This window comes from Monodelphis domestica, chromosome 1 (genome assembly GCF_027887165.1).
Source record: "Monodelphis domestica isolate mMonDom1 chromosome 1, mMonDom1.pri, whole genome shotgun sequence".
Classification (NCBI taxonomy): Eukaryota; Metazoa; Chordata; class Mammalia; order Didelphimorphia; family Didelphidae; genus Monodelphis; species Monodelphis domestica.
Genome location: NC_077227.1, coordinates 411188765 through 411203525, shown reverse-complemented (window position 1 = coordinate 411203525; position 14761 = coordinate 411188765). Strand labels below are relative to the sequence as shown.

General features: G+C 39.1%; 1 protein-coding gene across 4 annotated transcripts in view; it reads left to right on the top strand.

The window, feature by feature from the left end:
• Window positions 1-9699, top strand: part of LOC100013133 (sodium-dependent lysophosphatidylcholine symporter 1-like) — a 64273-nt gene extending 54574 nt beyond the window's left edge. For all 4 annotated transcript variants that reach the window (XM_056812008.1, XM_056812007.1, XM_056812006.1 and 1 more), the window contains 2 exons: window positions 449-625; window positions 3844-9699. In XM_056812008.1, coding sequence (XP_056667986.1) covers window positions 449-625; window positions 3844-3868 — 202 coding nt within the window. In that variant the 3' untranslated portion in view covers window positions 3869-9699. The remainder of the gene's footprint in view (window positions 1-448; window positions 626-3843) is intronic.
• The last annotated feature ends 5062 nt before the right edge of the window (window positions 9700-14761 follow it).

The window sequence follows — 14761 nt, the reverse complement described above, 5'->3', positions numbered from 1 at the left end:
CCATAGAAATCCCTTAGGGAAGATAAGACCCAAACTGGTCCTAGAGGTTACAAGTTCTAGCACAAACCACATTGTATGTTTTTATCTTGATGATGACAATTTAGAATCACAGATCACATCCAGGGTCACCTTGATAAGGAAAATTAAAGGAGGAGATGCCTCTAAAAAGAGAATGCAGCCAGGGGTGGGGTGCAGGTGAGAAGGACTTTAGAATGATGTTGGGATGTCAGAGTATTACTAAAAAAAACCCAGTCCTGTTTTAGTACTATTGGAGGGAGAGAAGGAAAGGGTTAATATCGTGATGGCACATTCATGAGTTCACTAACTATGGCTGCTTCTTCCACCTAATTCTTCCCCTCTAATTCTTGCCAAGCAGCAGATAGCATGGAAGCAGAGAAGACCATGGGCATGTGAGAGTAATATCCCTGACTCTCCACTGTGTGTTTAGTTTTGCAGGCTACCAAGCTGGGAACTGTGAGCCAAACCCTTTGGTCAAACTGATTCTTCGGGTGCTCATGGCCCCCGTCCCTATCACCCTGTTAATCACTGGCCTGACTATCTTCTGCTTCTACCCCATTGATGAAGAAAGGAGGAAGGAGAACAGAGCAAAGATGGAGGCAGCCAGGTGAGTCCCCAGACTTCTCTGTAAAATTGAAGAAAGGGTTTAGTCCCATCCCAAAAAGCCTGGTTTAGTAGAAAAAGAATGTCTTTGGACTAGGAATTGAGAGAAAGGGAGATAATACAATATACAATAGCATCCATTTCTAGAGTACTGTATAGTCTCCAAAACTTGTCAGGGAAATATGGGTAAAGACTGTTGCAGATGGGGAAACTGAGTTACTAAAATAGGAAATGGCCTGCCTAGGATTGTACAGTAAATAGCAGAGCCAGGACATAAATGCAGGTCTCCTATTTCCAAGACAAGAATGCATTCCTCTGTGCCATGCTGTCTCACCATCCATACAACAAATAGTTGCCATTCTAGAGAGAATATCTAATTCAGTTCTGGGTTGGGTGGTACTGACAGTGAGAGTTCAGAGAACAAAAAAAGAAAGCAATATGAACTGGAGAAATGCCAGGGAGCTTCCCAGAGAAGATGAACTTTACTATCTTCTTCAGAGGAAGCACTGATGAGGAAATTGTCCACCAGGCATCAAGACAGTAAACATCATAATCCTTCATTCATTCAATCAACAAACATTTATTAATTGTCAGTATATAGGACTCTATTTAGTGCTGGGAACCCAAAGATATATAGCACATACTCTCTTTCCTGGCTTCTGTGACCCTGTATTTTCAAAGCTCTCTTGAAGAAGCTTCTCACCTGAAGAAAGACATGTACACAAATAGTAATGATACAAGGGAGAGTAAGATTGTCTACTGGAGGTCCAGACACACTATGAAGAATTGGTAGAGGGAGAGAATGCATCCATTTCAGTGGAGAGAGAAAACAAGGACATCAGAAAAAGCCTTCATTGAATTGGTGTCTGATTTGAGCACTAGAAAAAATGTAGATAAAATTAGATTGGAGGAATTCATTCCAGGCACAGGATATGCTATGACCAAACGTATGAAGATGGGAGCAGGCATTCCAGAAAAAAGGATGTAAAGTATTCCAGTCTGAATAGAATTCAGGATATGTGAAAAGGAATACTAAGACTAGTTTGAAAAGATAAGTTAAAGCCAAATTATGGAGGGTCTTGAATACCAGGTTTGATATAACTGTTGGGTTTCAGGGGATGGGTTTGGATAGTAATTTAGGCCAGTAACCTGGTTTGGGGAGGCTATTCAAGCTCAGTGCAGGCAGAGCCAGGCAGATCACACACACACACACACACACACACACACACACACACACACACACACACAGAACCCTAGGTTATAAGTTATAGGTATTTAATACAATAGGGATAGGTTGGAAGGGATTTGGTTATACCTTACTCTATTATAAATATCTATACCTCCCCAGATCTACAAATCTCTCCACAGAGAGATTGCTCCTGAGTGTTTCTATACTCTATTCCCTATACTCACTATATACCTCCAAGTTTCTAAACTTATCTAAGCTAATGCTAAATCCCCCTTGGATAATCTAAAAGTAAAAGGTCTGTGTGCAAGTCTGACAGGGCCCAGTGATGGTCTCACAATCAGCTGTTAGTTGTCACAGTACAGGAACTCAGTAGGTGTAAAAAGGCCAACAGGTACAGGATAATCCAAACAGCAATAAGATGTGATGAACAAGCAGTCAAAGCCACAGGGAAAATCTAGTTCTCCTCAGGTCCACCCAGAGGAAAAAAGACACAGCCCTTAGGCTTAACTGTCTCTCCTCAACAGCAGCTGGTCTCACAGAATTCCAGAACTCTGCCCTTTTGCTGTCAGTCTGCAAACTCACACACATTTAACTTTTATCTATAACACTGCCTAGCCTTTAGTACTCTTCTGCCTTGAAACCAATTCACAGTATGGATTCTAAGACAGAAAATAAGAGTTTTAAAAAAACCATATATATGCATATATGTGTATGTGTGTGTGTGTGTGTATAAAATCAAGATAGGAGAGGGCATTCAACCTATTCCAATCCAACACCCATTTATTAGGCACATATTATAGGAAAGTCCCATGCTATATAGTGGAAATACAAACAAACAAAAAAACTCAAAGAATTTACATTCTGTTGGGATGACAATACATATACAAATAGGTAAATATCAGATAGTTGAAAAAAGAGAAAGTTTTGAGTAGGAGGTAGAATCTGAGCTGAACTTTGAAAGAAGCTAAGGATTCTGAGATGCAGAACTGAGCAAGCAGCACATTCTAGACCTATTGTATCCCAAGTCTGTGCAAAGGAATGGAGATGGAAGATAGATTGTTGAGTTTGAGAAATGTCTAGCAGGCAAATTTGTATAAAGAAGGATGGTGTAGTCCACAGTGTCAATGGCTGCCCAAAGGTCTTCAAGGAAGATGAGAATAGGAAAAAATGCCCTTTGAACTTGGTAATAAGGAAAGAATGGTTTCATCAAGTAGAGGGATGGAAGCCAAATTCCAGGGGATTGAGGAAAGAGTGATGAGGAAGTGGAGGAAATCGGCAATAGATAGGGGTGGAGAGAAGGCAAAGAATGAAAAAGGTGCCAAGACCAAGGAAGGGCTAGTTTAAAACTAGAAGAAACCCAAACATGTTTGTTACCTAAGGAAGAGAAAACCAGTAAAGAGGGAAACATTGAAGATGAATGAGATAGGGTGGAAGTGATTGATAGATCAAGATCTCAAGGTGGAATGAGATTGAGTATATAATTTTACAGTATATGTTGAATGGATGATTTTAGCTTTAGCAAGGAGGGTATCTTTTCTACTGAAGCTGGAAGGAAGAGGACAGGATTAATAAGAACATTAAAGATTAGAAGACTAAAGAGGATCAGAGAGGGTTAATGTGCAATAACTTCAACCTTCTAAGTGAAGCAGGAGGCAAAATCATCTGCTGAGAGTAGCTAGTGGTAGGGAGGATGGACTTAGAGTCTGAGAGAAAGGAGAGGACTTGAAAGAATCACTAGGGAATATGAAAAAGAATCAAGAGATGAGCAAAAAGTTTGCCATGGAGCAGCTGGGGTCCCATGGAAGTTAGATAACACAAATTTATAGCACATTCAAGGCAATTTTAAGATTTTCTTCAATGCTTGGCAGCTTTGGTATAAGAAAACCCATGGGTGGAGGATTAACAGGGAGGCCATAGAAGCAGAGACTACTTGTAGCAAGGAAGAAGATGTCTAGTTAACCACACAATACCAGCTCTCATAGCTGCTTCAGATGGTATTTGCTCCCAACCTCTCCCTGTTCTTCTTCCTACAGGGACCCATTATGCCAGCGGTTGTGATCCCAGAAACTAGTTCTAAAAGGAGCTCAAGTGCTACTTTGCATGATCATGAGGATGCTGGTACAACTGAAGGAATGATAAACCTTTTCCATACAGCTTTTCTAGGGAAGGTTCCTGTTTAATCAGCCATCCAGCTATGTCAGTTATTTGAGGATATGTGCCAGACCCAGAGGGAAGAATGCACTCAGAGGGACTCCAGGATATCTCCTTGCTTCCTTCCTAGTTGAATATATGACCTTAGCAATATATGCTGTCAGTTCTGGAAAAGAACTTTAGAGATCAGCTAATCTAACCCTTTTATTATAAGGAGAAAAAAACTGAGATCCAAAAAGGGCAACTGATTTATCCAAAGCCTTATAAGCAGGACTAGCCCCCAGGTCTCTTCACTCCCAAGTCTTGTGCTCTTACTACATTGCTTCTCCTTGAGTCTCTAACTCATTGGGGCAAATGCAGTTTTGGATTATATTGACATAAAAGAGATTGCCATGCTTCCTTTATTGTAAACAGTAGAGAGGAAGCATGGTCTTACTAAAAAGGCCCATGACAACCAAAGCCATCCAAAATGTTTACCACTTTAGCAGGGCTAGGTCTATAAGTCCAACCTCTTCTACAAAGATTCATCTTCACATAGAACCAAAAGACTGAAATTATCAAAAAGAAGATGAGGTTCAGTGGGGTAAGAAGATTCACCCAGTGACTTAGCCAGTAAGTAACAGGGCTGAGATTAAAACCAGAGTTCTGTCTCTTTAAGCTTTATTCTCTTTCCACATAGCCTCTGTTTGCCTCAGTTCCTCATCTGAAAAATCAGCTAGAGAAAGAAATGTCAAGGCACTCTGATATCTTAGCCAAGGAAACCTCAAATGGGGTCACAAAGAATCAGATATGACTGAAACTACTGAACAACAAGCTCTTTCCACTGAACTCAGCTGTCTCTCTAGAGCATTGAGAGACTGTGGCAAAATTCCAGGGGCATTCCAAACAGTGAACTGCTAGCATTTGATGCTGGTCACTTCTGTTGCCTTTACCCAAAAGATTACATGGCCCTTTCTTTTTTTTTCTCTTAACATTTGTTTTACTTTGTTTTAAAAAATTTTCAGTTAGCAAAACCATTTTCTCTTCCTCCCAGTAGAAAAGAAAAAAAAAAGCAGACCTCTTGAAATAAATGTCTGTAGCCAAATAGAACAAATTCCCATACTGAAATACATATCTCAGTCTGCACTGAGTCCATCACTCCTTTATCAGGAAGTAGGTAACATACTTTATTGTCAGTCCTTTGGAGTTATAGTTGGTTGTTGTATTCATCAGAATTCTTAAGCCTTTCAAAGACATATACACTAACAAAGAGTATAACTCAGGTAAGAGTGGTGCTGCATTGGGGAGTACAGAGAAAAATGGGTCCATTCTGCAGGAAATAGGTGCTTCAGTTTGAAAGTTTGCTCCTGCTGGAGGGGAAGGTGTGCTTGAAAGGCCTTTTCTGAGAAAAGGGATTGTTATATTCTAATTTTGGGTGGCTGTCCTGGAGCTGGCCAATCTGTATATCAGGGGTTGGGGCAAAATATTATGGGATTTTGTTATCAAGAGGAAAAAAATAAAGTGATGGAAAATAAAATATTAATTGGGACCCAGGTATACTAACCTTTGAAAAATATTGTATCCGTATTTTACCATGAGTATGTACTATAAGCTTGTAGCTGTAAAGATTAAAATTTAGGAATATGGGGAGACTTAGGCAGGTAGAAATTAGTTTCTCTCTGCAAGAAGTATTATATTTTTTAGAGGTTTATTAAAGGTTAAAGATTAAAGAATATACAAGTAAGAAACATGTGCCTAGGCCAGAGGCCTAGACAAAATAACCTCACATCATGCAAGAGACGCGCCTGCTCCAAAACGGAAGTCCAAAAGAGTGAGCCCCTTCAAAAGCCTTTGAATCAGGTTAAATACCTTCTCGATCTCGGCCCAGGTGAGATTACAAGGCATTCTGGGGAAGTGGAGCAAAGGCTCATGGGGATTGTAGTCCTGTATTCGAGTCTATTTTTTAATTAGCCTCTTATAAGGGGAGACCATCATGAGGGCTTCAAGACCATTGGGCCTAATCTTATAACAAAGATTCTCTTGCAAAGATTCTCTAAGCTATAACTTCCCTTAAGAGGAGACTATCATGGTAGTCTTAAGAGCACCAGACCCAATCTTAAAAGACCCTTATCAGACAAATTTGCTACAAAGATGTTTTCCTCCAGTTTCCTACTTCCTTTATAATTTTTGGTGCATTGTTTTTGTTTGTGCGAAACTTTTGACATTTTATGTAATCATCTATGTTCTTCTTTATCCCTCATTTGGTCATGGATTCTTCTTATATCCATACATCTGAAAGGTATTGAGGGGCAGCTGGATGGTTCAATAGATAGAGAGTGCCAGGTCTAGAGTCAAGGAAGCCTGAGTTCAAATGTGGTCTTAGACACTTCCTAGCTGTGACCCTAGACAAGTCACTTAACCCCAATTGCCTAGTCTTTACTACTCTTCTGCCTTGGAATCTATAGTTATATCAATTCTAAAACAGAAGGTAAGGTGTTGTTTGTTTGTTTGTTTAAGAAAAGTAGAGAAAGGTACTGAAAAATAATTTCTTCCTTGTTTTTCACATTTGTTTAGGATGTCATCCTGTGTGTGTGTGTGTGTGTGTGTGTGTGTGTGTGATATATCCATTTGGAGCTTGTCTTAGTATAAAATGTGAGATGTTGGTCTAGACCTAGTTTCTGACATGCTGCTTTCCAGTTTTCCTAACACAGTGAGTTCTTAACCCAGTAACTGATATCTTTGGATTTATCAAACACTAATCTACTAAGTTCATTTTTTTCTCATCTGTTTCACTAATTGACTTCTCTGTTTCTTGGGCCAGTACTAAATAGTTTTGATGATTACTGCTTCGTAATCTATTTTAAGATCTGGTATTACTAAGGCTCCTTTCCTTCCCACATTTTTGTTTTTGTTTTTTAATTACCTTGAAATTCTGATCTTTTGTTCCTCCAGATGAATTTCATTATTTAGAGGACTTTTTCTTAAGGGTCTTGAGAACACTGCTGTGGCCCTTTACTTGACCTCTTTTCAGTATCTACTTTTGATAATATATCCAATTGGCTGTTTAGAGTGCAGTGAGGGCTTTCAGAGACAAAGGATAGCACTCTATGGTGCAGTTTGGCCCCTCCCAGGCTCTGATTTCTCTCTAGACAGGTCCCCTCAAAAGTCTCATTTCATTTACTAGTTCTGTCTTGTTTTATTTACTCTCTTTTCAAATTTGAAATAAATAAGGTTCTCTCTGGTTCAGGTTTTTCTATAGCCCAGTCTATAATAGCCTGAGGATCACCAGGAATGGCAGTTGTTCTTCCTGGTCCTTGTGCCCCCAAGTCTCTCAACTCAGATTCCAAACTGTCTTTTTCCAATTCTGAATCTTAAGTATTTCTCAGTTTCTTTTTTGCAAATATTTCCTAGAATCATTAAATCTGGAAGGGACCTCAAAAGTCATCTATCCTAGGCTAAGATTCACAGGATATATGAGCTAGAAGGAGCCTTAGAGCACAAAGTATTAATATGTTTCAAGATGTTAGAAATTATTTAGGCCATATTAAAGACTGCAGCCCAGAAAAGAGTACTAACTTGCCCAAGGTCACACTCTGGTCAAGGGCTGAACTAGGCTAAATTAGCCCAGTTTAGTGCTCTTTCCAGTATGTCACACTAATTCTAATAGTAGCAACTTTAGATCATTTGTATTTATCTTAAAAGGATCACTCCTTATTTATCCATTTTGTAGATTATCTATGAGAAGCCTGTAAGTCTGGGTTGGTTCCTCTTGCCACTAAGGAACATACTCCTGCCCAGTGGCATGTTCCTTCTATCTAGACCTTCCATGTTTAACGTAATTGCTTTACCTTTTCCAAGTATTTACAAAATAAATCTGTATCCCTTAAAATCATCTGCATACAAAATCAAATTCAATCATTCAATAAATATCCATGGAGTATTTATTAGGTGTGAGTAGCTAGGTGGCACAGTGGATACTACTGGGGCCTATGGTCTTCCTGAATTCAAATCAGGCCTCGTACATGACTTAGCTATGTGACCCTAGGCAAGTCATTTTACCCAGTTTGCTTCAGTTTCCCTCTCTGTAAAATAAATTGGAGAAGGAAATGGCAAAATATTCCAGTATTTCTGCCAAGAAAACTCCAAATGAAATCACAAAGAGTCGGATGTGACTGAAAACAACTGAACAACAACTGAAAGTGACCGTTGGCAGCTAGATAGAATGCTGGACTTGGAAATCAGAAAGACCTGTGTTCAAATGAAACCTCAAGACATTTACTAGCCATTTGACCCTGGGCAAGCTACTTAAATTCTGTTTACCTCAGTTTTCTCAACTGTAAGATGAAAGTAATAGCACCTACCCCTCAGAATCATGAGGATAAAATAAGATTTGTAAAACTCTTGCAAACTTTAAAGTGCTTTACAAATGCTAGCTATTATTATAGCCTCTCTGTGTTCCAGTTTCCTCATGTGTGTAAGTGAGGGACTTGAATGCATTTTATCCTCTTACTCCAACCCCTCAGGTTTGTAGATCTAAAACTCTCATTCCCTTGATCTTCCCCCATTCATCAACATGCACATGCATAATTTACTAGTCCATTAGATAACTGGGTCTGTAACTTCACAACCCCTTAAACAACTGTCTGAGCAGAAAGGGCCTAGAGATCACCAAATTCATCTTCATTTTGCAGAAAGTGAACTGAAATCCAGAGAAGAGAGTGCTTTGACCAAAGTCACATAACAAGTAAATGGCATATCTGAAAAAAGAGTAAGGATCTGCTAACTTCTAGTCTCTGGTCCTCTTGCCTAGATATTTATTCTAGTAATAATTAAAAAATGTATTTTAGGACAATGATTCTTCCCTCTCCAGGACAGAAGAAAAAATAAAATTCTAGAATGTTAGATCTGAAAACCTAGAAATCATTTAACTTAATATCATTCCCCACTTAATTATAGACAAGGAGACTGAGGCACAAGAGTTTAAATACACAGATAGTAACAGAGCCAGGTTTAAAAATCCAAGTTTAAAAAATTCCAAAACCTGTGTTCCAAGCCAATAAGCCACACTGCCTTTGAAGACAAGTACATGGATAAAAAGCTGAAAATGACAAAGACAGTGGGATGAAGAAGAATTCTCTGCTTTGAGGAAGAGAGGATCCAGCTTGGGGGATCAAAAAGAGCCACAATGAAAAGCTGCACCTGAGCTGGGCCTTGAATGAAGGAAAAACATAACCTGGGTTGGTAGAAGCATGTTCCATTTCTTCTGGTAGGAGCTGCCACAGCAGTATTGTGTGTGTCAAATGTCAGAGCTTATGAGTTATGACCAAAAATTCCATCTAGCTTACTGTACATCTTCCAAGTTCTCTAGTGCATGCCATATACAACATGCTTTCGTAAGTCTGTAAGCACTCTTAAATATTGGCTACTTTCCTGTGCTAGACTTGCCCATGGAAAGAAGATAGTTCTTATTTTAGGGAGTTCTCTGTGTGCATCTTTCCAAGTTGAAGGAGGCCTCCCAAGCTCTGCAAAATTAACATTTTTGTCTAATTTGTTGCTGCTTTACACAACATGTGACTTCCCCAAACAGTAATCTGTGGATGATGGAATTTGTCTAATCTGAAAGGAAGTTTAGTTGATCCTAAAAGTCTTCTTTCTGTGAATGTGTATTGAACTGTGAGGTTGCTAGTTTTGCCCCTGAATTTCTGAATTGCAAAACCGTTGGTTTCTAAAGTGTGAGAAATAAATATGTTTTGACATCAGTCATGGATTGATGCCCTTCTGCATTAAATCTCCAATATGATCTCATGGGATGAGATCATAAAGCCATCCTCTTCCAATCACATTCCACCTTATTGAAGTCCCTCCTAAAACATGGCACCAAGAACTGAACACAATACACTCCAGATTTCAGTCTGTTCAGGCTCAAGTATAGCATGTAGAACCGAACAATTGACATCCGTGAATGCAGCCTAAAGACTCCATTAGTGATTTTTGCCTGCCTGGTCATACTGTTGATTTACTTTATTTGCCTGCCTGATACCCCTCCACTGTCAGAACAGAGCCAAAGAACAAACTACTCACATTTGCTTCTTACTTATCAAATCAAGTGGCTTTTTAAGGGGAAAATGCAAGGAAGAAACATATATTAATCAGCCACACAGTCATCCTCGGGTCCAAGAAATTCTGAATTCTGGAATGCATAGCAGAATGAATATAATTGAAACATTCAGCAGCCAGGAGATGACCAACTATTATTTGGAACCAATGGTCCTAGCCAGTCATGGTTGTGGGTTTTTAAAATATAGCTTCCAAGTAGCACAAATGCATCACAGGCTACTCATGGGACCAAGGAATGACCCAATAAGGATAAAATACTGTAGTCAGACCAATAGTGCACAAATGATTTAGCTGATCAGGATGAGGGAATCAGGCAATATCTAATTATAATTGAATGAATGAAAAATTGGAGCTAAGCAAACACTGGAAGAAATGTCAGAGTAGATTTGGAGCTGAAAGAGATCTTACCCCAATCTCTTATCTTCTGAATTTCCTTATTACCAACCTCCTAGAAACCCAGGCTTAAAACCTCAGTTTCATAATTTACTCCTCACTTACTCACCCCACAGAGCTAATCAACCATTACCAGATCTTATTGTCTCTACCTTCACATCTCTCCCACATGTCCCCTTCTCTGAACTCACAGTCATTACCTTAGTTCAGGGCCTCACCACCTCTGGCCTGGGATCCTGCATTAGCTTTCCAATTGGTCTTCTAGCCTCAAACTTCTTTCCATTCCAATCCTCAAAAGTGGTATTTCTAAAGCATAGGTCTAATCTAGTCCAACATCTTCATTTTTTTATATATAAGGAAACTTGAGACCTTAGGGCAAACAAGAAATGGAAAAGATGAACTCTGAACATAGATTCTCTTGACTCAGTAACTAATACAAATTGTATATTAATTATTAAAATAATACTCAAGAGTCAGTAATTTTTCTGCAGCACCATATTCATAACTCTGGAGGAGAAGTCTGTATAAAGCAAGCCTGAGATTCTTGGCTTCCATAGATCATAGGTTCATAGATCATAAGGTTAGTAGCTGGGATGGACACATAACACTGAAGTTCCAAGAGGTTCAGTGACTTTCCCGAGGTCACTCCATAGTCAGTAGCAGAACTGAGATAGTTGGTTTTAGCTAGATTACTTGTCTAACTGCAGCCATTGAGCTTACTATTTGCTAAGATTCTAGTTCTACCCTTTCATTTTCCCAAAGATAAAACTGAGGTCCAAAGAAAGAATGGAATTTGCCTTTACAGTGAATACTGTGCACAGCATTTGTTTTCAGAGGGACCTGAAGTTTAGTGGTTCTTTACTGAGATAAATGGCCAGAAGATCTGAGATGATACAAACATCTTGGACAGCATGTTCTGATCTGTAGAATGTGCACTGAACTGCAATTTACAGTTACACAGGGACCTATTCTCTGCAACTGCTCACATCCACTAAGAAAGTAATCAGAAGCACAGGATATTGCCTGCTTTGGGGGATTGGGAATTAGACCATAATTTCAAGTTTGTGAGCTCCTGTCCATTGGCCATTAGAATAAAGTAGAAAGAACTTGTTTTCAGTTTCTACTAGGTAGCTATGCCCATCAGAATGTAATTGTTAATATACTTTTGTCCTGAAGAACTTAAGCGTTCCAGGTTTGGGGTACAGCCCATGAAAATACCCAGAGTGGGAGCAGCTAGATGGACAGAGAACCAGAGCCAGGTCTGGATTCAAATGTGGTCTCAAACACTTACTTCCTGTGTGACCCTGGGCTAGTCACATAATCCCAATTGCCCAGCCCTTACTGTTCTTCTGCCTTGGAATCAATATTTAGTATAGTGAAAGAAAGAAAGAAAGAAAGAAAGAAAGAAAGAAAGAAAGAAAGAAAGAAAGAAAGAAAGAAAGAGAGAGAGAGGGAGGGAGAGAAAGAAAGAAAGAAAGAGAGAAAGAAAGAGAGAGAAAGAAAAGGAAGGAAGGAAGAGAAAGGAAGGGAACGGAAGGAAGGAAGAAAAAAATGTTCAGAGTGGAGAGATGGAGTGTTTTGCTTGAGAACATTAAGAAGTCAGTGGAATGTAGAGTATAGGGAGGGGTCTAAAGAGGCTGGCAATTTAGGATTTAAATTAATGTCCAATACTTATTTTATAAAGTTTATTATCTGACAAAAATAGAACCACATGAGTAAGTTTTTCTACCTGCTCAAAAATCCCCAATCCACCAAAACCACCACAGGGAGGAAAGAGGCAGAGAGACGGACCTCCACCCAATTTATATCCTGTCTATGACAGCACTTAATGACAAGAAGTGATTGGGGTTCTTGAGATTGTAAATTTGCTGGGGATTGTAGTTTTTAGGCTAACATTCAAATTACACAGCAAGCAGGTAGGATATAAGATGCAAAAACTTGGGGGAAGAGCTTTGAATGCCAAATAGGATTTTTTATTTGTTCCTGGAGATTATTTGGTGCCTCTGGAGTTTATCTCCTAAGGAAATGACATGTGTCAGGTCAGTGTCATCTGAACAGAATGGAAGATGGATCAGAATGGAGGGAGACTTGTGGCAGGCAGCCCAACCAGCAAACTGTTGCAAGAGTCCAAATGTGAGCTGATAGATCAGAGGAGAAAACATGGAATCTGTGTGAAAGATGCTACAATGATAAAATTGACAGACCTTGGCAACAGATTGGATATGGGGTGTGAGAAAGTGAGGAGTGGAGGATGACCCTTAGGTTTTTAAGCCTTGGTGACTGAAATGATGGTGGTATCCTCAACAGTAACAGGGAATTAGGAAAAGGGGAATATTCTTTCCATTACACTTGACTGCTTATTATCGTCATTACACTCCCTTTTAGTAGATGCATGACATACTTCTCAGGCAAATGTGGAAACATTTGAGGGATATTGGAAAAGCACCTAGCACCTAATAACAATCCTCTAGATTTCCCCCAATTATACTAATTTTCAATATATTTAAATTTTCAATCACAGCTTCCATCTCTTCAATTGCTCCAATGAACTGAAGGTGGGACTGCATTTGCAAATAGTTGTTCTTAAGGTACCTACCTGCTTTCATCTGGGTCTCAGAGGCCCTCAACTCTCTCTGACTTCAGGCAGCCCATTTCAGTTCAATTTACATTCATTAAGTGACTCAAAACTGCAAGTCCCTGTCCTGGGTGAAAAAGGGAGACAGCAAGTTTAGAGAAGACACAACTCCTAACTCACTTAATAGCCTCATTGAGATGCAATATGGTGCCAAGGACAGGAGTTAAGAGACCTGAGTTGGCATTCCACCTTGGCTACTTATCAGCTGCTATATTATGCTGGAGCCACTGTCTCTTTATCAGCCTTTGTTTCTTTATTTTTAAATGTGGCAAATAGAATTTCTAAGGATGATTGTCCAGATCAGATAAGATAACGGATATGCAAGGATATAAACATCACCCAAAGATGAAGCCTTATTACTCCCAGAGCTAGGAAGGAGGGAGAAAAGTGATTTCTGAATACAATAAATAAGTGTTTAGTATTCTTCATTACTGAAGAGAAAGGAGCTTTAAAAACTGTGGTTATTTATTTACTGAGTAGCAGAGGCTACTCTCAGACAAATCTTCCTAAAACACCATTGTCATTCACTTGGAAGCAATTATATCCAAACTTAAGAACCTACAAGATTCTAAGTTTACCTCAGGTAGGTGAAAGGATGACTTTGAAGGCCAGGTGGCTGTCAGCAAGACCTGACTTTAAATGTGGTCTCAGATACTTACTGGCCATTTGACCCCAGCAAGTCACTCAATCCTGTTTGCCTCAGTTTCCTTATTTGTAAAATGAGCCGGAGAAGGAAATGGCAAACCACTCCAATATCTTTACCCCCAAACCTCTAAATGGGGTCATGGAGAGCCCAATATGATTGAAATGACTTAACAACAGCATAATAGCACATACCTCACAGAGCTGTAATAAGGATCAAATGAGATAATAAATGTAAAATTCATAGCACAGTGCCTAGCATATAGGAGGCATTTAATATTTTTCCCTCCCACATTTGAGCTCCAAAATAACTTTAACGAATTCCTTTTGATCAATTACTTATGGGTATGACTATGAATATTATCCCATTTTGTAGATAAGGAAATTGAGACCGAGAGGTTTATTTTAATTCAACAAGCATTTCTCAAATGCTTAAGACTTACAAAATATTTGTTGCCCTCAAGGAACTTACACTGAGTTAAAGTTTAAAATTACTTATTTACAGTCATATAGCTAAGAAATGTCAGAAAAGAGGTATGAATGTAAGCCCTCTGATTCCAAATCCAACACTCTATTAACAACCTCATTACATAGCCTACACATAGCAGACTCCCAGAATGCCCTCTGTAAAGCTTTCCTTATCTTTGGAGAGAGCCACACTAAAGAACTTGAATTAGGACTTGCCATAGATTGTGCTTTACTGGCAGAGCCTTTGAGAACCCAGGGTCATATCCATACCTCAATGAAGTATCAGAGAACACAAACAAGTTATCAATACTGTCTTCATTATTTCAAAAGGCTCTTGGTGTTTCAACTACTATGAACATATAGAAATCCCTTCATGTCTCAGAAAAAATATTATGAAGTACTACTTATGTACTAGGCACCATGCTAACAGCCTTTATGAGTTTCCATGCCAATTTTTTGTTGTCCCCAGTGGCCAGCCTTCTGTAATGAATTACCATCATTATGTTTGATAATAATGATTCCTCCATCTAAGTTTTCAGTATTTTATTGGACCTGGAAACCACTCT